This window comes from Pan paniscus, chromosome 2 (assembly GCF_029289425.2).
Source record: "Pan paniscus chromosome 2, NHGRI_mPanPan1-v2.0_pri, whole genome shotgun sequence".
Taxonomy (NCBI): Eukaryota; Metazoa; Chordata; class Mammalia; order Primates; family Hominidae; genus Pan; species Pan paniscus.
In genome coordinates, this window is record NC_085926.1 from 51,951,739 (window position 1) to 51,977,388 (window position 25,650).

At 57.2% G+C, this 25,650-nt stretch overlaps 3 protein-coding genes across 9 annotated transcripts; 1 reads left to right on the forward strand and 2 right to left on the reverse strand.

Annotated features, from left to right (window-relative positions):
- Positions 1–66: 66 nt before the first annotated feature.
- PCBP4 (poly(rC) binding protein 4) lies at positions 67–10,063 on the reverse strand. Of its 4 annotated transcripts, none has more exons than XM_034956586.3 (13): positions 9,955–10,063; positions 3,789–3,933; positions 3,639–3,662; positions 3,497–3,529; positions 3,157–3,273; positions 2,820–2,951; positions 2,527–2,655; positions 2,208–2,282; positions 1,998–2,042; positions 1,860–1,923; positions 1,678–1,730; positions 1,420–1,589; positions 67–959 (listed from the first exon to the last, which is right to left on the reverse strand). In XM_034956586.3, exons 2-13 carry the CDS (start codon positions 3,867–3,869, stop codon positions 671–673), a joined length of 1,212 nt encoding a protein of 403 aa, XP_034812477.2. In that variant the 5' UTR covers positions 3,870–3,933; positions 9,955–10,063; the 3' UTR covers positions 67–670. The 4 variants fall into 4 exon arrangements, with proteins under 4 accessions (XP_034812477.2, XP_063458463.1, XP_054965975.1 ...); XM_063602393.1 differs by lacking the exon at positions 9,955–10,063 and adding an exon at positions 5,438–5,578; XM_055110000.2 differs by lacking the exon at positions 9,955–10,063 and adding an exon at positions 4,377–4,535.
- Positions 9,955–17,296, reverse strand: ABHD14B (abhydrolase domain containing 14B). Of its 3 annotated transcripts, none has more exons than XR_008624744.2 (4): positions 14,097–14,335; positions 12,580–12,821; positions 11,959–12,239; positions 9,955–10,063 (listed from the first exon to the last, which is right to left on the reverse strand). XR_008624744.2 is itself a non-coding variant. In XM_003818780.5 (4 exons), exons 2-4 carry the CDS (start codon positions 14,305–14,307, stop codon positions 12,060–12,062), a joined length of 633 nt encoding a protein of 210 aa, XP_003818828.1. In that variant the 5' UTR covers positions 14,308–14,335; positions 16,637–16,809; the 3' UTR covers positions 11,140–12,059. The 3 variants fall into 3 exon arrangements, 2 of the variants coding, with proteins under 2 accessions (XP_003818828.1, XP_003818830.1); XM_003818780.5 differs by lacking the exon at positions 9,955–10,063 and adding an exon at positions 16,637–16,809 and having other exon boundaries at positions 11,140–12,239; XM_003818782.6 differs by lacking the exons at positions 9,955–10,063; positions 14,097–14,335 and adding an exon at positions 16,637–17,296 and having other exon boundaries at positions 11,140–12,239.
- ABHD14A (abhydrolase domain containing 14A) lies at positions 16,032–23,865 on the forward strand. 2 transcript variants are annotated; one of them, XM_057301780.2, is made up of 5 exons: positions 16,032–16,577; positions 20,552–20,763; positions 20,940–21,055; positions 23,062–23,297; positions 23,505–23,865. In XM_057301780.2, the coding sequence occupies exons 1-5, from the start codon at positions 16,524–16,526 to the stop codon at positions 23,685–23,687; spliced, it is 801 nt and encodes a 266-aa protein (XP_057157763.1). In that variant the 5' UTR covers positions 16,032–16,523; the 3' UTR covers positions 23,688–23,865. The 2 variants fall into 2 exon arrangements, with proteins under 2 accessions (XP_057157763.1, XP_057157762.1); XM_057301779.2 differs by lacking the exon at positions 16,032–16,577 and adding an exon at positions 17,743–17,876.
- Positions 23,866–25,650: the final 1,785 nt, after the last annotated feature.

The following is a 25,650-nucleotide window of genomic DNA, read 5'->3' on the forward strand; positions in this document are numbered from 1 at the left end:
AGGACCTCAGCTGCACCCATTTTCTGGAGGTTTTGCTGCCCACAACACCAGTATTTCACAACTTCCTGGTCGCTGAGAATATTTATTCAAAAACAGGGATTGAAAAAACTGTACAGAGTGTCTGCTGCTGAGAACTGGGCCCCTGCCCCATGCCACTCCCCCAGCTACCTGGCAGTGCCCCCTCTTTGGGGTGCCCCCTGACAAGCCCAGCCAGTTCATTCCAGTCAAAAGGGTTATCAGTGGAAGCAGCAAGAAATCTGCAGGTGGTGGGGAGAGAAGCCTGGCCCCAGCTACCCAATGGGCCCTCCTCCCTGACTCCCACAAGGATGCAGTAGGCCAGGAAGCCCTAAGGGATGGGGAGTGCGTGAGTGACACCCGCCATGGTGGGGGCACTAGGGAGTCTCCTGGCTGCTCCCTGTATCCAAGCACAGAGCTGAGGAGGTAGGGCCCCCTGCCCTGGGGCTGCCGCAGCTCAGACCCCTGGGCCAGAAACTGCCCCCACTCTGAGAGAAAGAACTCCCATAGATGGAGGCAGGGTAGGGGGTGCATCCATGCGTCTGGGCGTTAGCGGCGTTTGGGACCCCAGGGTGGAGTCTCCTTGGGCGGGTAGGGTGCAGAGGCAGCCCCCTGCTGGTGGTCCTGCCTGCCCCTGCCTGTACCTCAGCTGGCCTCAGTAGGGGGAGAATTTCTGCCGCTCAGCCTTCTTGCTCCCATTAGCTGCTGCCATCTTGGCAGTGTAGGCCGCCAAGCCCGGCGGCGGCCCTGGGGAAGCAGGTGGTAGAGCCAAGAAGGGCATGGGCTTGAGGCCGATGAAGTTGGAGAGGGAGATGGCATAGGGTGTGCCCAGCAGGCCAGGGGGAGCTGTGGGCAGGGCCGTCAGGGGTGGCGAGAAGGGGGCAGGCAGGTCTGCGGGGGCCGAGCTGGGCGTCCCCCCAGAGGTAGACTTGGCCGTCTCTAGACTGGAGAGAGGGATATAGAGGGGAGACAAAGGGGAAAGTGGGAGTGAGAGAGGGGCAATGAGGGCAGAGATGGGCATGAGATTAGATGAAAGGCAAGAGAGAGGTAGTGAACAGAGAACAATCACATGGGGTGGATGTGTTTAAGGGGAAGATGGGAAAGGTGGAAGAGGAAGGGAAGAAAGGACAAGCAGATATAGCACGAGGTGCAGGGAGAAATGGGGTGGCCAGAGACCCAGGGAAAAGAGACAGCAATGGAGAATGAGAGGTGGATATAGAGGGGGGAGATGGGGCAACAGAGGGTGAATTAGGCAAAGACCATGGGGAATTGGAGTAGGGTTAGGAGAGGCAGAGGTCGGGCCCAGACAGAGAGAGGAGGCCAGCTTCCTCTCCCCACCCCTGCCTTTCTTGGGCACATGAGAACCGTGACCTGCTCCCCCACTGCCGCCCAGCCCGCGCTCACCAGGCAGTGATGAGGTACTGGGCCAGGGCGATGGAGACCGGAGAGCCAGTGATGGTGACATGCCGCTCCCCAGCGCCCTCTGCTTGGTTCCCGATCTTGATATGTGCCCCTGACATCTGCCGGATCTCGCTGATCTTGCTGCCCTGGCGCCCGATCACACAGCCAATCAACTAGAGGGAAGGCAGAATTCAGCCCTGGGTGAGGTCCAGACCCCCAGGCCCCCCTACCCACCCTCCAGCCATCCCATCCCCTGCTCACATCGTTGGGAACCAAGAACTCCTGTGAGCTGGTCTGTGTGCCGGGATCCAGTCCTGAGGGGGAGAAGAGGGACTGAGTGTGGTTCTGGGCCTTTCCCGCCCCACCATTTCCACTCTCCCTGGAAGGGAGGGGGCTGCCCTCTTAGGACCCTCCCCCTGCCTCCTTGTGCAGGGGTGGCTTACCTGGCACCATGCTGGGTGTGGCAAAGGGGACCGCATGGCTTGAGAGCTGCTGGAGCTTGGTGACCTGTGCCAAAGAGGGGTCAGAGGTCAGAGGAGGCATGGTTCAGGAAGGGGTGCCTTGGGCTATGGGTCACTCACCTCAGCTGGGGTCACAGCCCCATACTGACCCTGGACAGAGAAGCCCTGTGGGGACAAAGTGGGTGAAAAGGGGGTTACTGTGACATTGCAGTTCAGCCAGAGTCACTCCTTCCCCCATCCCTGGACCTCCAATTCCTTCTTCCATCCCCTCCTCCATCTCAATCCCCCTTCTCCAGTAACGTGTCCCACTGCTCCTGTTGTTCCCCTCACCTGGTTGGCAGAGAGAAGAACAGTACCTAGGGAGAGGCTCGGATGGTAGGGGATAGTGGCTCCTTTGGGTGGAGACTGGAAGGCATAAACAGGGCTCTGTCAGGACCCTCTCAGGCTCCGATAACCTCCCCAACTGCCCAGTGGCCTCAGGCCCCCACCATGACCCCCAGGGAAATGCACATGATCCCTGGAGCTCATCATCCATCCCTGCAGCCCTGCCCTGCCCCACCTGCAGCACAGGCATAGGGTTTGGGGTCCCCAACAAGGCAGACCCAGGGCCCATCTCCTGCCCCCCTCTCTCCCTGCCCCAGGGCAGCACCTCCAGGATAACAGCGCAGATCTGGCGCACACACAGGATGATGGCATCAGGCACCCCAGATACCGTAACAGCTCGCTCTGTGGAGTTGGGGAGCAGGTCCCCTGCCACCTGTACCTGGGCACCCGTAGTCTGCAAACAGAGAACAGGGGCCACTTCTGGCTGCTCCCATAACCCAGAAAAGGGCTGCCCAGGCTCAGAGCTCTCTAGGTGGGGAGGACGCCATAAGCCCAACACCCTCTTACAACTGCTCCCTTGCCCCGGATTCCCTGTGGGTGGTATATCTTGCCCCTCACCTCTCGGATCTCCTTGATCTTGGTGCCAGCCTTCCCAATCAGTGAGCCACACTGACTGGCAGGGATGACAAGGCGCAGGGTCACTGGAGGCCTGGAGACATTTCCACCATTTGCAGGAGCAGCACAAAGGTCCTGGGACAGGGAGACGGTGGGTTGGCCATGCTCGTCCCTGCTATATCTGCCCAGGGGTCAGGAGGGTACCCTTTCCCCAGTCCCACTTCAAGGGAACACTGCCCTGGGCTTGACCTCCCCTCCCACCCATAGCCACTATCTGGAGTCGGAGTTGCGTTCCTCCTGGGGAACCACTCTTGGCCTCCTGCCCTGGCCAGCCACGGACCTCGTCCAGTTTGAAAGCAATCATGGAGACTGCATGGAAGACAGCCGCTGTAGACCCGGTGATGGTGGTGATGCGTTCAGGGCAGGAGCCCTCGGAGATGGTGATCCGGGCACTGCTCTGCAGATATAGAATGAGCGCCGGGCAGCGGGGCATCTTCCCTGCTCCCTTGCCGGAACTTGTCTGCCTGCCCCACTCACCAGGCCTGAGGCAAGGCTCAAAACTGCCACCCTCTGGGGCACTCACTGGTCAGCCCAGAAGGAGTGGTTCAGGGAGAAAGTGGGGCAGGGATCTCCCCTCCACATCAGGTGCCCTGGGCTCCTCCCCCAAACTCCATCCTCACCTGCTCCCGGATTCGCTTTACAGTCTCGCCCTTCTGTGGGAGACAAAACAGATAATCACTCTTAACTTAGAGGTCACAGCCTCCTTCCCTGGGCTGAAGCCTCAGCTGGAGGGGGATGTACAGAGCAGAGCTAGGCACCTACCTTCCCGATGATGCTGCCCACTTCCTGCGGACAAGACAAGAGCCCTCAGATGGGTGCCAGTGCCCAGGCCCAGCCCCTCCCCACTGGGATACCCAGTGAAACCCAGCCCAGCCCAGCCTTGCCTCGCCTGGCCCTCCACCTCCCGCTCACCTTCCCGTGCATCAGCATCCGCAGCGTGAGGGTGATGCTGAGCTCTGGCTCCTCCTCCAGTCCCCCGTCCGAGCCGCTCATTCTGTCAGGCGAGGCTGGGGCCACAGCGACCTCCGAGTGTGTCCGCGCTGCGACCTGGCCGGCTCTGGCAGGGGCAGCCAAAGAGAGGTTCAAGAGGAGCCCAGTCCACCGTGCCCCTGCCCTTACATGGGGACCCCAGAGCTGGGCTAGTCAAACTCCCAGAGGAAAGAGACTGCATGGACCTTGAGCGCCACACATCACTCTGACCGGGGTGCTTATGTGTGTCTCACGAGCTGTGTAAGCCTGGGGAGCCCATTCAACCCTCTGAGCCTCAGCTTCTCCATCTGTAGAAGGGGATACAAATTCCCATCTCCAAAGAGTGATGAGAATTAAAACAATAAGCACATACATGGTAGGTACCTAGCCTTTCCCTTACCCTGAGATACTAAAAGAAATAATTAACTAGGAAGCCTATGGGAGTCAGGAGGAGAGCCTCCTCCTGACCTCTTGGAAGAGGTAACCTCTGTGGATGGGGCCCTGAAGGTGGAGTTCAGGCTGAAAGCTTACTCCATATGAGAGGCACTTGCGTCCAGCAGCCAGATGGTGGATGGAGCACAGAAGAGCAGCTGGGGAGGAAGCTGGAGCAGCCATGGGAAGCCTTGAAGGCAGGGAGGCCTCGGGTGTGGTCAGGTCTTGCCACTGCCTGGTAAAGGCTTGAGGCAGGGGTTGAGGGGGGAATTGAGGCACACTCCCACCTACCAAAAGTCACTAGGGCAGAAGCTCACTACAGACACCTCTGGGCAGGGTTCATTCAGCACTGGGCTGCAGTGGGTGGGGCACAGCGTGTCAGGGGACTGGCAGTTCTGCACGTTGGTTTCCAATCTCTCTTCTATGTGCTAGAAATGGCCTTGGGAACAGGAGGTAAGAAGTGTCCAGGCTGGCCACATTCCCAGCCTGGAACACTTTCTACTGTACCAGAAACAAGTCACTTGGGCTCTAAGTCTCAATTTCCTCACTTATAAAATGGAGGGAATACCTCTCCCTGGGACTGCGTGATGGGTAAGAAAAGGATTTGGTGGGCTGCGGGAATGTCAAGGCCATTAACTGATGGAGGAAGGTGGAGCCTGAGATTAGCTGCTGGGATTAGCTCAGTGGCCAGCCCTCCCCACCCGACCCTTTTTCATGCCCCGACTTAATCCTCAACCTTAATCCTGCTTGGAAATCCCTCTCCTTAGGCGTCTGTCTCCTGCCAAGGCTCAGCCTTGATGGGGAGCTCACTGGGGGACCAGAACCCTATGGGGAAAACAGGGAGTGGGACCAACTGGTGCTAAGTCTGGGCCAAGACCAAGCCCTAACACTGCAAATTCCTCATGCCCAGGAGGGTGTGGGGGTGAAGGATGAGTGTGCTGAGCTTGGAACACTCCAGAAGTCTCTGGGCGCCTTCCTCCTCAGTCCCCTGCCCCATCCCAACATGACAGGAAAGGGCATGGAGTTCTGTCCAACGCCCTCTTCTGAACTCCCCTTGCTAGACAGAGCTTGAGCACGGAAGGTGAAAGGGGCTCCCAGCCTGGCTCCTTCTCAGAAGCCCCAGCAAGCCACCGTATGGCATAAGGTCTTTGTTTCCTCACCTATCCAACGGAGGTGACACCCTGCTCCCCTGGGCGCAGCTGCTCCTCCTTCCATTTCAGTTCTGCCACAGGGACTCCAGAGGCTGGAGATGAGCAGTGGATGCAGGGACTGTGCTCTCCGAGCATCCTGGCCAGCCTCATGCTGGCTGCCCTTGCTAGACATTCCCCCAGCTGCCTGCACTTCCCCCATCAAAGCACTTATGATGACGTGCTTGGTTTCTGCCTCTCTGGACAGCCAAGCCCAGGAGCCCCTTGGAGCAGGAGCCAAGGCTGCTGCCTTCTCCTTATGTCCCCAGGGCTCAGTTCAGAGCCAGGCCAGAGAAGGTGCTCAGAACATACTGAGCTCAGCTGGAACTCAGCTAACATACTGGTTAGCTGAGCAGATGAATTCACTGCACAGGAGAACCTGATGCCTGGGGAGGATCAGTAACCTGCCCAAGGTCACAGAGAGGTGGGACACAGTGGGACTAGCATTGCTAGTGTGAGGCTATCCAAAGCCCCATCTGCCTCCCCTTTCAGGCTGCTCCTGTCTGGATCTGTTAGTCCTCTTCCTGGAGGGCGGGCTCCTTCGAAAGTGGGGATTGGGCTTCAGTCGTCTCTGAGACCTTTGCCTAGCTAGAAGACAGGGATCCTATTTGGAAAGGACTGACAACTTGTCCAGAGCCTCGGTCTTAAGTTCCAAAATTTTCTGGGGTTCAAGGACCCCCTTGGGATGGTAACCAGTGGGAGACCTGACATTGTCCCCAAACCATCTCCACATGACCTCTTGTGGCTCCAGGAAAAATGGGGCAGGAGGGCTGGAACATGGCCAGAACTAGAGCTTCTGCCATGAAAAGATGCCTGGGTCTCCAGCAGAGACCCACCGCCCCAAGTCCAGTGGGTAACTTTGGCCAGGTCTTCATCTGACCTAAACCCACCTGTATTGTGTTTAGGGGCTGGGGGTAGGGAGAGAGTTGCTGGTCTATCTGCGCCCTTCCTGGTCTGAGAGACTCTCAAGGTCTTTCTCATCTTTAGGCAAGAACAAGGGGTTCTGACCCATGTCTTCCAAATTATTCTCCTAGGGCCCAAGGAACGAGCAGCCCCATGAGGCATCACTGGCTCCCCCTGCCCTCAGTGGGGCTCTAGGGAGTCATTTGCTGCTCCAGCCGGGTGGGCCCTGGGTCTTTGCCGGGCCACCCACGTGGCAGCCACACAACATGCCACAGTGACCTCCAGCTCACCTCCGCGGGTGCCCAGCCCCCTCTGGTCAGCAGGGCTCCCTGGCAGGGCACACCAAGCTCACACCAGGCCTCTGACCTCGGGCATTCCCTCCTGACTCCCAGGCCCCCTCCCCAGCCCCAGTGCCCACTCCTTCTGTCCCTGGCTTTCTGCCACTCAGGCTGGAGGAGGCGGGGGGGTGACAGCTGTATAAGCGATGGTGGCTGCCCCCTTCCTGCCCCTCCCCCCCAGCTGTCTCTCTCCCATGACAGCTGCCCAATCAAAGGGCTGGGGGCTTAGCCAGCTCACCCCACATGCAGGGATCAAGTGTCCACCCTGCCTTTGTTCTGGAGCAAGAACAATCCGGGGGAGGGGAGGGCTCCTGGGGCCAGGCGATTCAAGTAGACTGGCCCGCCCCTTGGGGGATTCCCTCCGCTCTGCTGGCCAGAATGTCTGGACCAGCTAGGGCCTGTGGACCCACCTGGGCTTCACTCTCCATCTCACATCCCCCCACATCCTCTCAGCACCCCCAACTCCCCACCTAGCAGCCCCCTTCTCCTATTCCCACTCCCAAAGCAGCCATGCTAGCCACACCCAGAGATGCTGGGGAATGGCTCGGAGCATCCAGGGAGGCAGGGTGTGGTGGGGGTGGACCCTGGGCCACAGCACGTCTGCATCGAGGGCTCCTAACTCTCCTGCCCAATACCTTCTCTGGAGATGCTCACTCTCCTAACTAGCCAGGCCTTCATAAGAACTGCCCCAGCATCCTTGGACACATGTGCCCAGCCTCTTGGCCTCCCAGCCTCCCGGGATAGCCAATCATCTACAGTTGGGAGAGGAGGAAGGGAGTGGGAAGCCTCAGGTGAGCATCCTGGGGTCCACAAGTTCCAGCCTCTGGCTTCTTGATTCAGATCTGCCACATAGACAAAGTGCCAGGAAGGGAAAGGCAGCTCTGACAAGTTGGCAGGTGCCAGAAATGCTACAGCTTCCATACACCATCATTAGGCAGCCCCCAGGAGTCTTCGGAACCAAGGGAAACCAAGTCAAGCCCGGGCCCAGGCTGGGCTCCAGGAGAAAGGCCACAGCCTCATGGTACCCATCCCCTCACTCTCTCACCTACATTGAGAAAGGCCTCTAGCTTCCAATCTCCGTGCTGAAAACTGTATGCTTACTCTGCTGCTCAACAGCCACCCATGGCTGCCCAGTGCCCAAAGAATAAAGCCTGAACTCCACAGACAGGCCATCAAGGACCTTCATGATCCAGCCCCTGTCTCTCTTGTCTCATCTCCACCCCATCCTTCACACATGCCAGACTGCAGAACACACTTAGCACCTCCAGCCCTTCGGGCCTTTGTCCAGGCTTACCTCAGCTCAAAACGCCCATCCTCCCCGCTCTCTGTCAAAATCCTTCTCAAACGCCACCTCCTCTGTGAAGCCCTCCCCAGGCTTCCAAGTCAGATGTGATCACTCAGGCCTCTGTGCCCCTCAAAGATGTTGCTGCAACTCAAAGAAGTCCCCGTTGGGCATTTCTGAGCCTGTCTTTCCACTATACACAGAGCTCCAGAAAGAGGAAATTTGAGACAAGACCAGGGTCAGTGTGCAGGGAGAAGAGTTAAGGTTCATGGGGCCTGGGGACATTTGGAACCAAAGATGGGGCTGAGGGTCCCGGAGGAGTAATGAGAGTAGAGTGAGAAGACCTAGACATGAGGGCCAGCCACATGGGCAGAGGTAGGACCTGCCTGGACAGGATTCCTGGTTCCTTTCTCAGCATCCCCAGCCCTACTCCTGCCGTTTTACCAGGACTAGGAGCTCCCTAGGTATGCTGCTGGGGTGGGGGATTTGGGCTGTGCTTTAGGTTTTCAGAGGGTGGGAGCAGAGTGGGTCTCCTCATGGAAGAGGGGGACTGGAAGAAGGGCTGGGGGGTGAGGTACGTTTCACAGAGTCGAGTTGGGCTCAGTCTGTCACAGCTGGAAAGGTCTTACCAATCACAAGAGGGGCTCGAGGCCCAGAGAGGAAGGGAAATGTTTGTAAGGCTACATGGGAGACAACTGGCAGAGCTGGAGAACCCAGGGGTCTACCTGTGCAGCTCAGAGCTCTTTCCTCAAGATGTCAGCGCCACTGGGCAATGGTGATGGAGGCTGGAGGGGCAGCAGTAATGGGAGTAGGGAGGGTGGACAGCCTGTCTGGGGACACAGGGTGGGGCAAGCCAGCCTCCTCGTGGCCTGGGCCTGCCAGGGTGTGTGGGCTGCCTGCTCCCAGCCCCCCACCCTGAGCATGCAAGAAGAACAATCCCCTTGTGTTTGGGCAGCCTGAGCCTGCATGCTGATGAAGGCTAGGGGGTGGGGGCTGGGATGGGGGTGCCCTGGAGGTTGAGGGGGCTCCAGGACCTGGGAAGACCAGGGGATTTTTTCAGATGGGTAAGGAATAGGGTCCCAGGTACTGGTCCTGAGGCAATGAGGGTGACCCAGGGAACAGGGAGGGCAGGAGCTCAGCTCCTAGGGAGTTCATGGATTGTAAGAGCCTTTGTGGCGGAAGGCAAGCCCCTGGGGACACATGTCCTGCTGGTTCAGCACGAACATGAGCATCCTGGGCTTGGTGGGGAGAAAGGAATGCAACTGGTCCTGGGTGCATCATCACCTTGGAGACCACTCCCCTGGGTGCTGGCGCCGGGTGGGGCACTGGGTGCCACAGGTCTCAAGATGGCGGGCCAGGGATAGGGGAGAGAGGAGGCGGGCACCTCCCTCTCCTGGCCAGGCAGGCATGAGGGCCAGGCTGAAGTGAGTAGCAGAGCCTCCCACCCCCACCCCCCAGGACCCCAGCCAAGAAGCTAGGTCAGAGCTGAAGGGCTGAAGAGCTATGGGGCAAGAGGGACCACTCTGAGCCCCCAGCTGTCATCTCCATACACCCCTGGCCTGGAGGTCTGTATCTGGCTCCCCCAACGACTGCGGAGGATGGGAAGGGGTGTGTGCCCAGCCAGGAGCTACAGGGGAGTGGCGGGTGAGGGCAGAGATGGAGCAGAACCAGAACCCAGGGCAGGAGGCAGAGAGAGGAGCAGGCGCAAAGGACAGAAACAGCGAGTGGGATGGGGGCCTCAAATCTGGGATCTAAGGTCCAGGAAGCCCCTCCCTGGTGCCAAGAGCGCCTCTGGCAGACCAGCGCCCCCCACCTGTGCAGGCCTCAGCGGTGTGGGACAGAGAACGTGTTCCTCGCAGTCTCACAAACCCGGGACCCCAACCGAGGGATCTGGGCGTGGGCTCCCTGCCCCCGGGCGAACCCCCAAACTTCGCGGCCCGCCGTGCCCCGCCCGGCCCGCGCCCTACCTCGCTGGGGCTGTCCTGCGGCGGCGGCGGCGGCGGCACGGCGGCTGGGCCGCTCAGTCCCACATTGTCCCCGGGAGAGGCGGCCGCTCACAACTGCGAGTGACATCAGCTGCGAACAATGAGGGGTTTGACAGGCGCGGAGCCCGGCCGGCCCGGAGCCCGGCTCCGCGCCCCCCCCCCCACCCCCCGGCCCGCTCGGCCAGGCCCCTCCCCGCCCCCTCCCCGGATCCGATTACAGAGCGGCGGGCCCGCCCCAGCCGCCCCAGTGCCGCAGCCGCCCGCCCCGCCCCGCGCGCCGCGGTGCGCCCCGAGCGGCGGCCGCTTCCTGGAGGGCTCGGGCGACCCTTCCCCTGCCACTCCCAGAGCCCCACGGGTTGGGGGTAGGGGCGTCCGGCCTGAAGCCCGGTCCCCAGCCACGGCCTTCCCCGCACCGCCCGCGCTGCGCCCGGCTCCAAGCCCCTCCGCTCCCGCCAGGCCAGTCCTTCCGGCCCGGGCCGCCCGCCCGGCGCCTCTGCCGAGCCCCCTGCACCCGCATCCACGCCTTGGCCCCGCCAGCCCCGGCTCCGCCTCGCTCCCGGCCCGCGTCTCTCCGAGCTCCGGCTGGGACCCTGCGCCCCGCCTAGCTCCCGGCTCTGCTCGCTGCGCGCCATCCTCCGCTCGGGCTTGCGCCCACCAAGACCCGCTCTCCTCGGCCACCCACAGCTGCATGGCCCGGCCCTCGTCCGCGCAGGACAGGCTGGAGGAGGGGCCTGAGAGCCGTGTGGCCCTGTGCACCCGATCCTGTGATAACCCCAAATCTACCCCCGGAATTCCTTTTGGGGATAGGGTCGCAAGGAACGGGCTCCGTTGAGTCTTTTACTGGGGAAGGGATACTAGTGGGGGTGATGAACTGTTCTCAAGTCCCCTGGGCACCCCCCGCCCTCGGGGGAGCAACTATTCCTTCCCCCGCCCTCCTGCATAATCGGCTCAGCCTGGTCCCACTGACCTCCACCTCCCCCCACAGCTGAGTCTCTTGGCACCTGGGTATGTGTGGGTGGGGAGGGGAATCCAATCTCCCTTCCTCTCCATCTGGCCTGGTGGACAAAGGGCAGGGGGACCATCTGGTCCCGCCGGGGTGGGGGAAGGGCCCACAGTGTTCGTCCCAGGGGTGGGGGAGGGGCGGCGCTCTTTAGAAGCAGGAGCCGGTGGGGTCTAATTGCATCACTTTATTTCACCGACCTCCACTCTGGCTCCCACCCCCCAAGCCTCAGAGCAGGAAACAAGCTTGGCTGAGATGCCTCAGGCCTGATAACCTGGGGAGGTGTAGAGCACCCAGAAGGAAGGGTAAAAGCATGGGGGCAAAGCGGTGGCCCTCCCTTTCTGGGGGTCACTTCTGGGCTGGGGCCAGCTGAAACCTGTGTCCAAGTAGCTTTCAGGGCTGGCCACACCCTAAGCCTTGCAAAAGGGCCTCCTGCAAGGGCTGGCCCATGGGGTCCCCACCTTCCCAGCCAGTGAGGTTAGCATGGTTAGGAGTCCACATGTGTGCAAGTGCTTGTGTGGAGGCTTATGTATGCATGTGTGTATATGCAAAGCTGCACATGACAATGTGCATGCCAGTCCAGAGTTACATGTACCTATGCAGTTGCCCTCAAGCGAAGGGTCATATTTGGAAACAAGGATGGCTCTAAACATGTAAGCGTGCATGTGGGCATGTATGTATCTGGGGCCTAAGGAGGTGGGGAAGTGGGTGTTGGGGGAAGGGCTGGCCTTCAGGGCATTTGCAGAAGGAGGAGTGGGTGGGAGGGAAAGGCTGGGCAGAGCAGGGGAAGGAGTGAAAGCCAGGCAGGAAAGTGGAAGAACAGGAGAAGCTCATGTAATGGATTACCCTCCACCAGATTATGTTCCTTGATTCCTGAGAGTTTTTTCTCTTGATTTTACCCCCTCAGTCTATCACTGCAAGAGAAAGAGGCAGAAAAAACAAACAGACCACAAAAGACAAGAACCCAGACATATAGACAGACGCACCTGTTGCATGTGCATGAGCCAGAGCCCGTGAGAGAAGAGAGAGCGTGCAAGAGAGAGCTCAGAGCAGGCAGGCAGCCCACCCCCTGCAGCAGTGCTGGGCTTCACTGGAGCCCCTGCAGGAAGTCCAGCAGCCCTGTATGCCACTCCTCTGGTTTGTCCAGGTAACAGGGGTGCCCCGCCCCCTTCATGATCAGCACCCGGTGGTTGGGCAGCTGCTTCAGGTGCTCAAAGCTGGTCTGACCCATGGGGTCCTGGTCTCCATATACAATCAGAGCTGGAGTCTGAGAGGAAGGATAGGGGGGTGGGGCAGAGTCAACAGGGACCTGCCATAGCATCCCCAGCCCTCCCCACCACTTCAGTCTCTTCCTGGGACCACCCCATATGAGGGAGAGAGACAAGCTGGCCCAGTGGGTGGGGGCACAGATTGGTGTCTGCCCCAGAACACAGTTTAGCACAGGGCTTGGCACAGTAGTCTGCTGAGTAAACCAAAAGGGTGGAGTTGGGTGGTCAGCTCCTCCCAGAAGACACCCCTTGATTACCCAGCCCCTAGATGAGGAAAGCCCAGGGATGCACTCTTCCTTGCTCCTGGCAGGGGCACCTCAGCTTCCCACACAAGGGTACCTTCACACTGGCATAGTTGGCAGCATTGATTTTGTCAGTGCAGATGGGGGCCACTGGCACATAGCCCGGGAGCTGGGAGCCAGGGGCCGTGAGGAAGGGCAGGGAGTACATGCCACTCAGTGATGGACTGATCACAACAGGGGGGCCCAGCTCCAAGGCATCCACCACAGCCGCCAGGAAGCTGCCAGGGGCCAGCTCCCCAATAGGGGCAGGGGCTGCTGCTTCCTTGGAGCGCCCCAGACCTGCAGGGATTCAGGTGTGAAAGAGACAAGACAAGGGCAGTGAATGGCAAAACAAGGGAGATGGTTGCTCTCTCCAGGAAGCCCGCCTAGGTCAGTTTCTCTGTGGCCAGGTTCCTATAACACCCAGTGTGCCCACGTTTATTCCTACAGTAGCCTCATTCTATCTTATCGTGCCAAGCATGAGGCACTTCTCTCCACGTCTGTGCCTGTCTCCCCAGCAGTAAGTGTCCTGGAGAGAATCAGGCTCTGAAGCCCAACAAGTCTGGGTCCAGAACCCAATTCTGCATTTATTGTCTATGTGACCTTGGGTAGGTCCCCCTCAGCCCTCTCTCAGCTGCTCAGTTTCCCCATCTGTTAAAGGGGGATAACAAAAGTATCTGCCATTTAAGATTGTTGTGAAAATTAACTGTGTGAAAGGCACCTGGCCCTGGATTGGGACAGGAGAGGCTCCTGAAGGACAGCAGCTGAGGGGTGGGTTCTGCAGCTCCTCCTCCAGTCATTCAGGCTTCACCAACAAGATTAGCTCCAGACCTTCACCCTGAAGCTCAAGCCAACCCACCATTGGAATCAATCCTGCCTGGGCAGGAGGCTCGCCCTTGAGCCCTGAAACCATACCATCCCTGGCCTGAGGGGGTGGGGCCAGCCATGCTGCTCCTTTCACACCTGGCACCGAGGGTTGGGACCCAGACGTCTGGGTTATGACAGGCAGTCTGGGCACTGATCCCACCTACCCTAGAACCCAGCTCAGGGCTTTGCATGTGGGATCACAAGTGGGGGCCTGGCCACCCACCAGGCCCTGCCTTGTCCCCCAGAAGACTCAGGTCTCACTCCTTAGGGCTTCCAAAAGCCTATGGTTATGATTCAGTCAAAATACTTTACTTCCAATTGGCTGAGCACCGATTACTCTGTGTCAGGTACTAGCCACATACTCACATAGATTATCTCATTCCATTCTCATTAGAGCCAGCCCAAAACATGAGTGTGGTTATCTCCCATTGCAGATGAGGAAACAGAGGCTCAGAGACACTGAGACAATGCCCAGGTAACAGTGAGGAGCAGCTGGGCGGTGAGGACCACATCTGGATCAAGACTGCTCAGAGGCCCTTGCAGTGTGCTTGACCAAACGCTGTCAAGTTCAGGGCCCAGCCTGGCTGGGTCCTCCAGATCCCACCGCCCCCACCCCTGGAGTGGGGAGGGGCTACATGTTATAGGAACCTGGCCCTGTCCCTGATGAGACCTCCCCAACCCCTGCCCAGAAGCCTGCCCCTTAAGTACCTGGCAGGTCAATGGCCACAGCCCGGTAGCCAGCCTGGGCCAGCCTGTGCAGTGTACCCAGGTTCTGCCAGGTCTCGGAGGAGAAGCGAATACCATGCAGCAGCAGTACAGAGAAGCGAGCCTGCCCACTCTCGGGCAGGGCCTCTCGGAAGAAGAGGGCCTGGCCCTGCACCTGGATGGTGCCCTCGCGCTGCTCCACGCTTGCTGCCATGCCTGCTGCAGCTGTGCTGGTGAAGGGCCTGTGGTTCAAAGCCACGATGATGAGGGGCCACAGAACACCCTGCCCAGGGTGGCAGTCCCAGAGGAGCATCAGGGAAGCCTCCAGGAGGTTTCCAGAACTTTAAAAACATGCCTTGGGGTCAGGAGGACATAGGTGTTATTTCTGCCTCTGCCATTTACTTTAGTGTGTAACCTGGGGCCTCAGCTTCTTGATCTGATATATGGGAACAATAAAGCCAACTTCAAGAATTAGGAATTTAATTAAAAGTTTAAGAAAAATTATCGGCCAGGCATGGTGGCTCATGCCTGTAATCCCAGCACTTTGGGAGGCCGAGGCGGGTGGATCACCTGAGGTCAGGAGTTCAAGACCACCCTGGCCAACATGGTGGAACCCCATCTCTACGAAAAATAAAAATAAAAAATTAGCCAGGTGTGGTGGCACGTGCCTGTAGTCCCAGCTACTCAGGAGGCTGAGGCAGGAGAATCGCTTGAACCCGGGAGGCAGAGGTTGCAGTGAGCCGAGATCGTGCCACTGTGTTCCAGCCTGGGTGACAGAGTGAGACTCGGTCTCAAAAAAAAAAAAGAGCCAGCTGATAGTCACATGTAACTCTCATTAGGCCAGGCGCAGTGGCACACCCCTGTAATTCCAGCATTTTGGGAGGCCGAGGTGGGCGGATCACCTGAGGTCAGGAGTTCGAGACCTGCCTGATGAACATGGAGAAAGAAACCCCATCTCTACTAAAAATACAAAAGTAGCCAGCTGTGGTGGCACACGCCTGTAATCCCAGCTACTTGGGAAGCTAAGGCAGTAGAATTGCTTGAACCCAGGAGGCAGAGGTTGCAGTGAGCCGAGAACGCGCCATTGCACTCCAGACTGGGCAACAAGAGCAAAACTCCATCTCAAAAAAACAAAAAACAGAAAAATTAACAGTGGGGGTGCCTGCTGTAAAACCTCAATATGTGGTGGGGCTCCATTACAATTACTGTTCTTATTCTCATCGTTATTATCCTTTTCTATAAATGGGGATAATTCAATAGTACTAGCTCATAGGTGGTTGATAGGATTAAATAAGGCCATGCACGTACCATGCCTAGCACGTAGTAAGGGCTCGGTGCTCAATCAACGGTAAGTTACAGGTCATGCGTTGTCAATGCAGGCCAGAGGGAGCCCAAATTGGGGTAAAAAGCCCATTTTATTTTATTTTATTCTATTTATTTATTTTGGGACAGAGTTTCACTCTTGTTGCCCAGGCTGGAGTGCAGTGGCATGATCTCGGCTCACTGCAACCTCCACCTCCTGGGTTCAAGCGATTCTCCTGCCTCAGCCTCCCGAGTAGCTGGGTTTACAGGCGTGCGTCACCATGCCCGGCTAATTTTTTTTTTTTTTTTTTTTTTTTTTTGAGACGGAGTCTCGCTCTGTCGCCCAGGCTGGAGTGCAATGGCACATCTCCGCTCACTGCAAGCTCCGCCTCCCGGGTTCACGCCATTCTCCTGCCTCAGCCTCCCGCGTAGCTGGGACTACAGGCACGCGCCACCACGCCCGGCTATTTTTTGTTTTTTTTTTTTTTTAGTACATACGGGGTTTCACCGTGTTAGCCAGGTTGGTCTCGATCTCCTGACCTCGTGATCCGCCCGCCTCAGCCTCCCAAAGTGCTGGGATTACAGGCGTGAGCCACCGTCCACGGCCTAATTTTTATATTTTTAGTAGAAACGGGGTTTCATCATGTTGGCCGAGCTGGTCCGGAACTCCTGACCTCAAGTGATCCACCCACCTTGGCCTCCCAAAGTGCTGGGATTACAGGCGTGAGCCACCGCGCCGGGACTAAAAGCCCGTTTTCTTCGTTTTTTTTTTTTTTTGTTTTTTTTTTTGTTTGTTTGTTTTTTTTTTTTAAGAGAAGATGTCTCGCTCTATCGCGCAGGCTGGAGTGCAGTGGCGCAATCATGGATCACTGCAGCCTTGACCTTCCTGGGCTCAAGTGATCCTCCCGGCTCACCCCCAGTAGCTGGAACCACAGGCGCGCTTCCACACCGGAAAGCCCATTTTCTAGAGGCGGAAACCGAAGCGCCCAGTGGGAAAGGCGACCCGCCGGAGATGCGGGGTGCTCAACGCGCTGCCACCTGGGGCCCAACGCGTTGACCTCGCGGTCAGGTTGCTTCCGCGGACTACGGTTCTGGCTCGCTAGCTCTGGAAGGGAGCACCGGGAGGGAATGGTGGCAACCCCCAAGGAGGGGACCCAGGGATCCGAGAAAGGAAGACTTGGGGTAGGTGGGGTTGGATTTTGACTGGAGAGAAGAAAGGGTCAGGAGTGCAGGGCGGGTACCTGGGGAGCTGCGTGGACTCGCGCAGACGGGAAGCAGGCGCGTGCTGGCGGTGACCTGGGGCCGGAGGAGGAACGCTGGGAAGAGGCCGGGCCCCATCCGGCGGGGGCGGGGACTGGGCCGTGCTCCGGGGCGCCCTCTTGTGGCCACAAGCTCGCAGCGTCCATAGACTCCGCTAAACTCGTTCTCACAGCGGCGTCAGTTTCCCAAAGCCTCTCGGTCTCACATGCCCCAAACGCGGTGCTGAGCACGGTTTCGAACTCTTCAGCGACCTGCCCCACATGGACATGGAGCAGTCTGAGGAGGAAAGTTCCTTCGGGATCGCATCCTTGCTGCTGCCTTCCTGCTCCCCATCCCCCTTATCCCCAGCTTGAACTGCCCAGGGCAACTTGTTGGCCTGGCACGGAGTTGAGGCCCGACAGGTTTGAGTGCGAGGCTCCGCCAGTGTCCAGCCAAGTGGCCTTGATCGTTTTCCCAATGCCCCCGAGCCTGTTTCCTGCCTGTAGAGCGGGTCAGATGTTGCCAACCTCTGCAGAGTAGCAATAAGCAGTAAACGCCACGCTCTGCACAGCCTCCCAGTGCTGGGCCTGGTCGCCACGCGGAGCCTTGGGCTGGGACAGGCCAGACGTTGGTAACACATCGCCAACCAGGGCAGGCGCCATGAGTAGACGTGAAGGAGCCCAGGGCCAGCCCAGGCTCTGACCGTGGGTGTGCGTCGGGGAGGGGGTGGGGAGGAGTGGGTAGGAGTCAGGAAAGTGGGTCGGCCAAGACCTGGAGCTGCTGCATAACAATATCTGGCATTTACACAACGAGGCCTCTGCTCCAGACACTGTTCTGAGGCTTGACCCGTCCTTAAGAACCTAGGACAACCCTGTGCGGTGGGTTTTATCCTTAATTCCATTATGCAGGCCAGAGAACTGAGCCAGGGTGGAGATGTTCCACTGAGAAGAAGCCACATGGCTCTCCGCCGGCCCTCAAGCCAAAAACAGTTCCGAAAATCTGGGCGGGGGGGCGGGCCAGAGAGCGCTGGGGCTCTGCCCCCAGCACCCCCTCCACGTAGACGACTCGGTAACTGGCTGCAGGCCCGCGGCTGCGGAGTGCGCAGGCGCGCCTAGATGGCCGCGCTCCTGGCCGCCTAGAGCCGGAGCGGCCCGCGGAGCTGCGGAGGCAGCCATGGTCGGGGCGCTGTGCGGCTGCTGGTTCCGCCTGGGCGGGGCCCGCCCGCTCATCCCGTTCGGCCCGGTGAGTCTCCCGGGGGAGGGAGGCCGGCCGGTGGCCCAGGGGAGGGCAGTCTTTACCCCGCCCCTTGCCCCGGCGCCCCGGGGCAGAGTCCCGCGGAAGAAGCAGACGCTGGGGCCGCGAGTGTGCATGTGCGCGCGTGTTATGTGTGCGCGTGTTGTGTGTGCGCGCAGGGTCTGCATATGTTCTTGGGGGTCTGGGTGTATGTGTACGCTTGTGTGTCTGCATGGTGTCCGTCAGTGGGTTTCTGCGCGCTTATATTTTGGGGGGGGGTGTGTTCGTTGATGTCTGCCTGCTTGTGTCAGCGTTATGTCTTCCAAGTGTATTTCTGTGTGCGTGTGATTTTAAGGGTATGTGTCTACCTGTCTGCGTGTGTGCATTTCTGGGGGTTTGTGTGTGTGTGTGTGTCTGCTTTCCTGTGCATGTGCCTTTCTTGTGTGAGTGTGTAGTCTTACGGTTGTGTGTATGACCGTGCTTGAGTATTTCTGAGGATCAGCCTGTGGTTTTCAAAGTGTGCATCTCCATCAGTCTCTCTGGCTTCCTGATGCCTGACTGTGTGCGTGATGTAGAGGGTACCATTACAAGGGATTAATTGCACACGGGCCAGTGTGTGTGCAAAGAGGCTGCATGTACATGCAGGGAATAGCTTGTGCAAAAGAAAAGCGTGTGGGGGCAAGACTCGTATTTGTGCGTGTGTGCACCTGTGTGTCATTGTCAACGCATATTCCAATGACCTAACCCGGGCACAGTTTACCCTGCCCCCAGCAAACCCCCGCAGGCAGCCGGCTGCAGGTCCACTACAATTGCCTAGTACTGCGGGCACCCTCGGTTGCCAAGGCAACAGCCTAAGCCCCTCCCTTCCCGCTTTGGAGAAGCGCGGGGGCGCCCCGAGTGGGCAGCAAGGAAATGTCCCTCGCGCCCGGTGGGAATCTGGACTAATGCCCAGTTAGAGACGCGCGTCTGAGATTGTTAGTGGTCTGGAAGAAAAGAGGAACGCGCTCTTCCTCCACTAGGTCCTGGTTTTCCAGAAACAGCAGAAAGGCGGCTGCTGCTGTGGCCCATAAACCCCCCGACCCCGAAGCCTGGGGATGCGGGCTCAGGAAACATCCCCAAAACATCCCGGAGGGATGAATAGGAACCAAGACGGGCCCCCGGCTCCTAGTTCGGGCAGGCGCCCAGTTGGCACTCAATAAAGATGTGCTGGCCCGGCGCGGTGGCTCACGCCTGTAATCCCAGCACTCTGGGAGGCCGAGGCGGGTGAAACACGAGGTCAGCAGTTCGAGAACAGCCTGGCCAACATGGTGAAACCCTGTCTCTACTAAAAAATACAAAAATTAGCCGGGCGCGGTGGCGGGCGCCTGTAATCCCACTATTCGGGAGGCTGAGGCAGGAGAATTGCTTGAACCCAGGAGGCGGAGGTTGCAGTGAGCCGAGGTTGTACCACTGCACTCTAGCCTGGGCGACAGAGCAAGACTCCGTCTCAGAAAAATAAAAATAAAATAAAGATGTGTTTGCTGGACTCCTGGAAGGAAGCAGGCGTGCTCATCCTAGGCCCAAGAAATGACAGGGACAGCCCTGATCCAGTCCACGGTATTATCTAAATCTCACAGGAAGCTTAGGAGGGCAGCCACGAGGTTATCCCATTTTACTGACAAACTGAAGACACAAGGTCAGGAAGTGGCAGTCTCAAAGGCCTGTCCTGTTTGAGTCCTGGGTCCTAAGGGCTGTCCTCTGGGGTGGCAGAGACCCCAGACTGGAGGAGTCCACGAAGCAGGTCATTTGGCCAGAAGCTGTCTGTGTGTAGGATGGAGAGTAGCAGGCAGCATTCATCTCTCCAACCTCTACACTGTGCTTTTCATTTCTGGGTGTACCATGCTCCTCCCTGGCCCTGCAGCCCCTCACTCATCAGCATTTTCCTCTATTACAGACATTCTCTGTGAGCCTCTTCATAACAGCTGGGTTAGACCTTAGTTATAATGCGATTGTAAAACGCGTTCTGATTTTAGCAGTATTAAATGCAGTGAGATTAAAAGAACCATTTCCAAACATGCCCTTAAGTGGGAGGTCCCTTTGCACGCAGTCTTTCTCCTTTGATAGCCCTCATCACTTTTTCCACCTGCAAGGCTCCAGTTCATCCATCATCTCCCAGCTCCACGGGTTCCTCCTTGGCAAACCGAGTGTGGCCTGGTAGTTAGAAGCCCATTCCTAGGTTCAAACCCCAATTCCCCCACTTGCTACTTGGCACTTTGGGCAAGAGAATGTACCTCTCTGAGCCTCCATTTCCTCACCTATAAGAGACCTATAATCACGTCTGCTCCCCAGCATTCTTGGTGGAAAAGAACCTTGTATGTGAAGTGCCACACTCAGGGCCTGCTGTCATAAGCGCTTGATGAACGGAAGTGGTTTCAGCTGATGCCATGATGGTGGCGGTCACTGAGCATGCTGTGTGCCACAGAACACCTCAGATGCACCTCCTCACACTGTGAGGTATCTGAGCGCTTGCCCTGGCATGTGGAGTAGTTGAGTGTGAACTCCCAGAACTTTGCCCAGAGCAAGGGAAAGGGCAAGGGCTGGAGCTCTTCCTCTGCTGGGGACTCTGGGTGGGGTTTTGGGATGGGATCCAGGGTCCTTGTAGGGACTCAGTCCCAGCCTCTTTTCCCTCTCCTCTCCTCCTCCAGACTGTGGTACAGACCTCCATGAGCCGGTCCCAGGTAGCCCTGCTGGGCCTGAGTCTGCTGCTCATGCTCCTACTGTATGTGGGGCTGCCAGGCCCCCCCGAGCAGACTTCCTGGCTCTGGGGAGACCCCAATGTCACAGTCCTGGCTGGTCTCACCCCTGGCAACTCGCCCATCTTTTACCGCGAGGTGCTCCCACTCAACCAGGCACACAGGTAGGTGCTGCTCCAAGGGTCTAGTGGAGGGACTAGGCTCAAGGGGAGTCCCTGTGTGGGAGCCCCATTATACTCAGGGTGCTCAGGTCCTGGGAGGGCAATGGGAGAAGCCTAGGAATAAAGAAAGGTGGGCTACACCAGGTTCCCAGCATACACATTCCCCTGTGTGCTTGCAGGGTGGAAGTGGTGCTGCTTCATGGAAAGGCCTTCAACTCTCACACGTGGGAGCAGCTGGGCACACTGCAGCTACTGTCACAGAGGGGCTACCGGGCCGTGGCCCTTGACCTTCCAGGTGAGCACCCCCACCCCTTTGTCTAGGGAAGCCTTAAGTGTGGCTGGGAGGCAACTGGACCCTAGTGTCTGGACAAGCTGTGGCAGGTCACAACATAAGGTGGCACCATGAAAAAGTCTGTGTTTTCATTTTCTACTATGAAAAGTACAGTGTGAATTCTAGGTCATGGAGCAAATAAAAACTCTTCACAAGCAGTATACTTTTTTAAAATTTTATTTATATATATTTTTTGAAACAGAGTCTCGCTCTATCACCCAGGCTAGAGTACAATGGCACAATCTCGGCTCACTGCAACCTCCGCCTCCCGGGTTCAAGCGATTCTCCTGCCTCCGCTTCCCCAGTAGCTGAGATTACAGGTGACTGCCACCACGCCTGGCTAATTTTTGTATTTTTAGTGGAGATAGGGTTTCACCATGCTGGCCAGGCTGGTCCTGAACTCCCGACCTCAGGTGATTTGCCTGCCTCGGCCTCCCCAAGTGCTGGGATTACAGGTGTGAGCCACTGCGCCCTGCCAAGCAGTGTACTTTCTATGGCAAACCATATAGGTTTTGTGTTTTTAAGTACACAAATGATTTATGCTATCATTCTTGTCATTAAAAAAATGAAAAAATGTCGAGTCATAGAGGATTAAAAAATACTAAAAAATAGCAAAGCTCTGAGAGACCGGTGCCGCATTTCTCTCCCTCTCTAAGAAGTTTAGGGGATGCCACACGCTCTTCTGGGTATTCCCACATGTAAAGATGCAGACGATGTAGAGGATTGTCTGGTGGGGGCTGTAAACATGATTGGTATCTTGTCTGCTTAGCACTTCCATCTGTAGGTTGGTTTTCTCCCCCTACATCATGTCTCAAGGATCATGCCGGTCCCTACAAACCTCCCTCTTTGTTGTCAACCCTGCAGTGTGTCCCATAGGAGGGATGGACAGGCTTTATTCAGCCATTCCTCTACTGGCGGAGTGCTCAAGCAATATAGTAGCTAAAGCATCCTTGGACATGCTTCTTTGAGCATGTGAGCAATAATTTCTCTAGGGTAGCTACTGAGGACAATTGATGGGCCAAAGGATGTGTTGTGTTTTGTGTTTTTTTTGTTTCTTTTTTTGTTTTTTGTTTTTTTTTTTGAGACAGAGCCTCGCTCTGTCACCCTGGCTGGAGTGCAGTGGCTCATACTCGGCTCACTGCAACCTCTGCCTCCTGGGTTCAAGCAATTCTCCTGCCTCAGTCTCCTGAGTAGCTGGGATTACAGGCGCGCCCCACCACGCCCGGCTAATTTTTGTATTTTTAGTAGAGACAGGGTTTCACCATGTTGGTCAGGCTGGTCTCAAACTCCTGACCTCATGATCCGCCACCTCGGCCTCCCAAAGTGCTGGGATTACAGGCATGAGCCACCGCGCCCAGCTGCCAGGACATGCATTTTTAAATTTAGATAACTACTACCTCACCCTCCAAAAACACTATATGGATTTATCTTCCCATCTGTCATGTATGAAAGTGCCCATTTCCCCATGTCTCCCCCAACACTGGGTATTATTTATTTATTTATTTATTTATTTTTTTTTTAGACAGAGTCTCGCTGTCGCCCAGGCTAGAGTGCAGTGGCGTGATCTCGGCTCACTGCAGGCTCCGCCTCCCGGGGTTCATGCCATTCTCCTGCCTCAGCCTCCTGCGTAGCTGGGACTACAGGTGCCCGCCACCTCGCCCAGCTAATTTTTTGTATTTTTAGTAGAGACGGAGTTTCACCGTGTTAGCCAGGATGGTCTTGATCTCCTAACCTCGTGATCCGCCTGCCTCGGCCTCCCAAAGTGCTGGGATTACAGGCGTGAGCCACCACTCTCGGCCGAGATATGCTTTTCTAACAGGCATATTACATTACCAAAAAATAGCTTCTGGGCAGTTTTAGGTAGTGTGTGCCAGTGCCAGTGGTCCCCAACTTTTTCCCCCACTGTGGTGGGCAGGAAGTCCTGTGCCCCTTCCCAGTGCCCCTCAGCTGGTACCTGCTGCTGTTCCTAGGTTTTGGGAACTCGGCACCTTCAAAGGAGGCAAGCACAGAGGCAGGGCGGGCAGTGCTGCTGGAGCGGGTGCTGCGGGACCTGGAGGTACAGAATGCCGTGTTGGTGAGCCCCTCGCTGAGTGGCCACTATGCCCTGCCCTTCCTGATGCGAGGCCACCACCAGCTACATGGATTCGTGCCCATCGCACCCACCTCCACCCAGAACTACACCCAGGAGCAATTCTGGGCTGTGAAGGTACTAGGAGAAGGATCTCAAAGGTCCTGGCACCCTGTCTGTGGCTTGGGGGGGTTCAGGACTCAAGTCTTACTTGGAGGGACATGGCCTTATCCCTGACCTTGGATGGAAGAGTTGGATGGTGTTGGGGAAGGCTTCCTAGGAAGTGGCTTGGGGGTCAGAAACTCATCAGGCCCCAAGATCACAGCCCCCTGCCTTGCCCTGCAGACTCCAACCCTTATCCTGTATGGAGAGCTGGACCACATCCTGGCTCGAGAGTCACTGCGGCAGCTCCGCCACCTGCCCAACCACTCTGTGGTGAAGCTACGCAATGCAGGCCATGCCTGCTACCTCCACAAGCCGCAAGACTTCCACCTTGTCCTGCTTGCCTTCCTTGACCATCTACCTTGAGCTAACCCACTCCCAGCTCCCGGCCTGGCATGAGCTTGGACAGTCTGGACCGCCACCCTCCCTGAACCAGGGAGACAGCCTCTGGGATTGGAGGCCAGAGGCCAGGGTCAGACCCAGCCAGGACTCCTCATTTCATCTCACAGACACAATAAAAAAGCATATTTGTCCTGCCTGGGAAGTGACAGGTTCTGTTTCCTGGTGTGCTGTGGGAAAGACGGGAGTGGGAGGCAAGTCTGGGACTACTTTGGGCCTGGGAGCTGGAGGGGATGTCCAGCAGTCTGAGAAGGCTAAGAATGCGCCACTTCCTAAGTGCCTGGCCTCACCACTCTGTGCCTGAGTTTCCATATCTGTAAAACGGGTATGATGGCAACACCTAGGTTGGAGGGTGGTTATAGGACTGAATGAGTCTGGATAACTGAGTACTTGGCCACATAAGGCTGGGGAATTGCTGGTGGGAGGGCGGGGTGTATTACTGCTGCTGCATGACCACAGGGATTGGTGGGAAATCCAGGGTCTGGACAGCCAAGCCAAGGAAGTCAGGAACCTAGAGGGTATGGGGAACGCGATTTAACAATTAGCCAGCATTGGCCGGGCGCAGTGGCTCACACCTGTAATCCCAGCACTTTGGGAGGCCGAGGCAGGCAGATCACGAGGTCAGGAGATCGAGACCATCCTGACTAACACGGTGAAAACCCGTCTGTACTAAAAATACAAAAAATTAGCTGAGCGTGGTGGCGGGTGACTTTAGTCCCAGCTACTCAGTAGGCTGAGGCAGGAGAATGGTGTGAACCCGGGAGATGGAGCTTGTAGTGAGCCAAGACCGAGATCACACCACTGCACTCCACCCTGGGTGACAGAGCGAGTGAGACTCCGTCTCAAAAAAAAAAAAAAAAAAAAAAACCCAGCATTGGCTGGGCACTATGGCTCACATCTGTAATCCCAGCACCTTGGGAGGCCAAGGCGGGTGGATCACCTGAGGTCAGGACTTCAAGACCACCCTGGCCAACATGACAAACCCTGTCTCTACTAAAAATACAAAAATTAGCCCAGCGTGGTGGCACGCACCTGTAATCCCAGCTACTCTGGAGGCTGAGGCAGGAGAATCACTTGAACCCAGGAGGCGGAGTTTGCAGCGAGCCGAGAAGGAGCCACTGCACTCCAGCCTGGGCAGCAGAGTGAGACTCCATCTCAAAAAAATAAATAGCTAAATAATTAGCCAGCATTGTTATGAGTTAAAGTCTATTTGCATGCATGAATAAATAGGTAAATAATTAGCCAGCATTGTTGTGAGTTAAAATCTATTTGCCCGCATGACAGAGTGAGACTCTGTATCAAAAAAATAACTAAATAAAGAATTATTCAGCATTGTTATGAGTTAAAGTCCATTTGCCCCCATGTTATGTGTGAGCAGCCAAGACTTAAACCTCAGGAAAGGTGGGACAGAACCCCTCCCACAGCCTGCCTCCTTGGCCTAGAGATTGAAGTCTTTGTCCCTCACCCTTCCCCAAGCTGACTCAGCCCCTGGAGCAGAGGGCAGACCTGGCTGGGAGTACAAAGGGCAGCTGGGGCACAAGTGGGCAACTGCAGCTGTGGCCTGCAGGGGACCAGTGGTACACCTGTGCCTGTTTAGCCTCCCCCTCTGGTGGCTGCAGAGGAGCCAGTTTCCTCACACTGTCCATCCAGGGTCACAATTACATCCATTCACAGTGACTTCATCACACCCACCCACCATCTCACACTGTCACATACACAATCATATCCACTGATAGACTGCACACGCAGTGGCACGCTTAAACCGTCACACGTGCTCTTGTCCATGCATTCATTCCCATTCTAGGCACTGTCCGGGCTCGGCACGGCCCCGGGCAGAACCTTGCAGGAAGTGGAGCTCACAGCCTCCTGGAGCTCAGTGTGGGCAGACAGACATTGGCCAATAACTTCAGTACAAGTGGAGCTGAGGCGT

What these genes read in the sequence shown, in the direction of transcription:
- ABHD14A (XM_057301779.2), top strand. Translation starts at nt 17,808, where the DNA reads ATGGTCGGGGCGCTGTGCGGCTGCTGGTTCCGCCTGGGCGGGGCCCGC. An exon ending in CGCTCATCCCGTTCGGCCCG is followed by an intron (nt 17,877 to 20,551) that starts GTGAGTCTCCCG and finishes CTCCTCCTCCAG; the next exon opens with ACTGTGGTACAGACCTCCAT. An exon ending in AGCAATTCTGGGCTGTGAAG is followed by an intron (nt 23,298 to 23,504) that starts GTACTAGGAGAA and finishes CTTGCCCTGCAG; the next exon opens with ACTCCAACCCTTATCCTGTA.
- ABHD14B (XM_003818780.5), bottom strand. Translation starts at nt 14,307, where the DNA reads ATGGCAGCAAGCGTGGAGCAGCGCGAGGGCACCATCCAGGTGCAGGGC. An exon ending in TGTGGCCATTGACCTGCCAG is followed by an intron (nt 12,822 to 14,096) that starts GTACTTAAGGGG and finishes GAATCCCTGCAG; the next exon opens with GTCTGGGGCGCTCCAAGGAA. An exon ending in CCAACTATGCCAGTGTGAAG is followed by an intron (nt 12,240 to 12,579) that starts GTACCCTTGTGT and finishes CCTTCCTCTCAG; the next exon opens with ACTCCAGCTCTGATTGTATA.
- PCBP4 (XM_055110000.2), bottom strand. An exon ending in AGATCAAGGAGATCCGAGAG is followed by an intron (nt 2,656 to 2,819) that starts GTGAGGGGCAAG and finishes CTCTGTTTGCAG; the next exon opens with ACTACGGGTGCCCAGGTACA. An exon ending in TTCTTCTCTCTGCCAACCAG is followed by an intron (nt 2,043 to 2,207) that starts GTGAGGGGAACA and finishes TTGTCCCCACAG; the next exon opens with GGCTTCTCTGTCCAGGGTCA.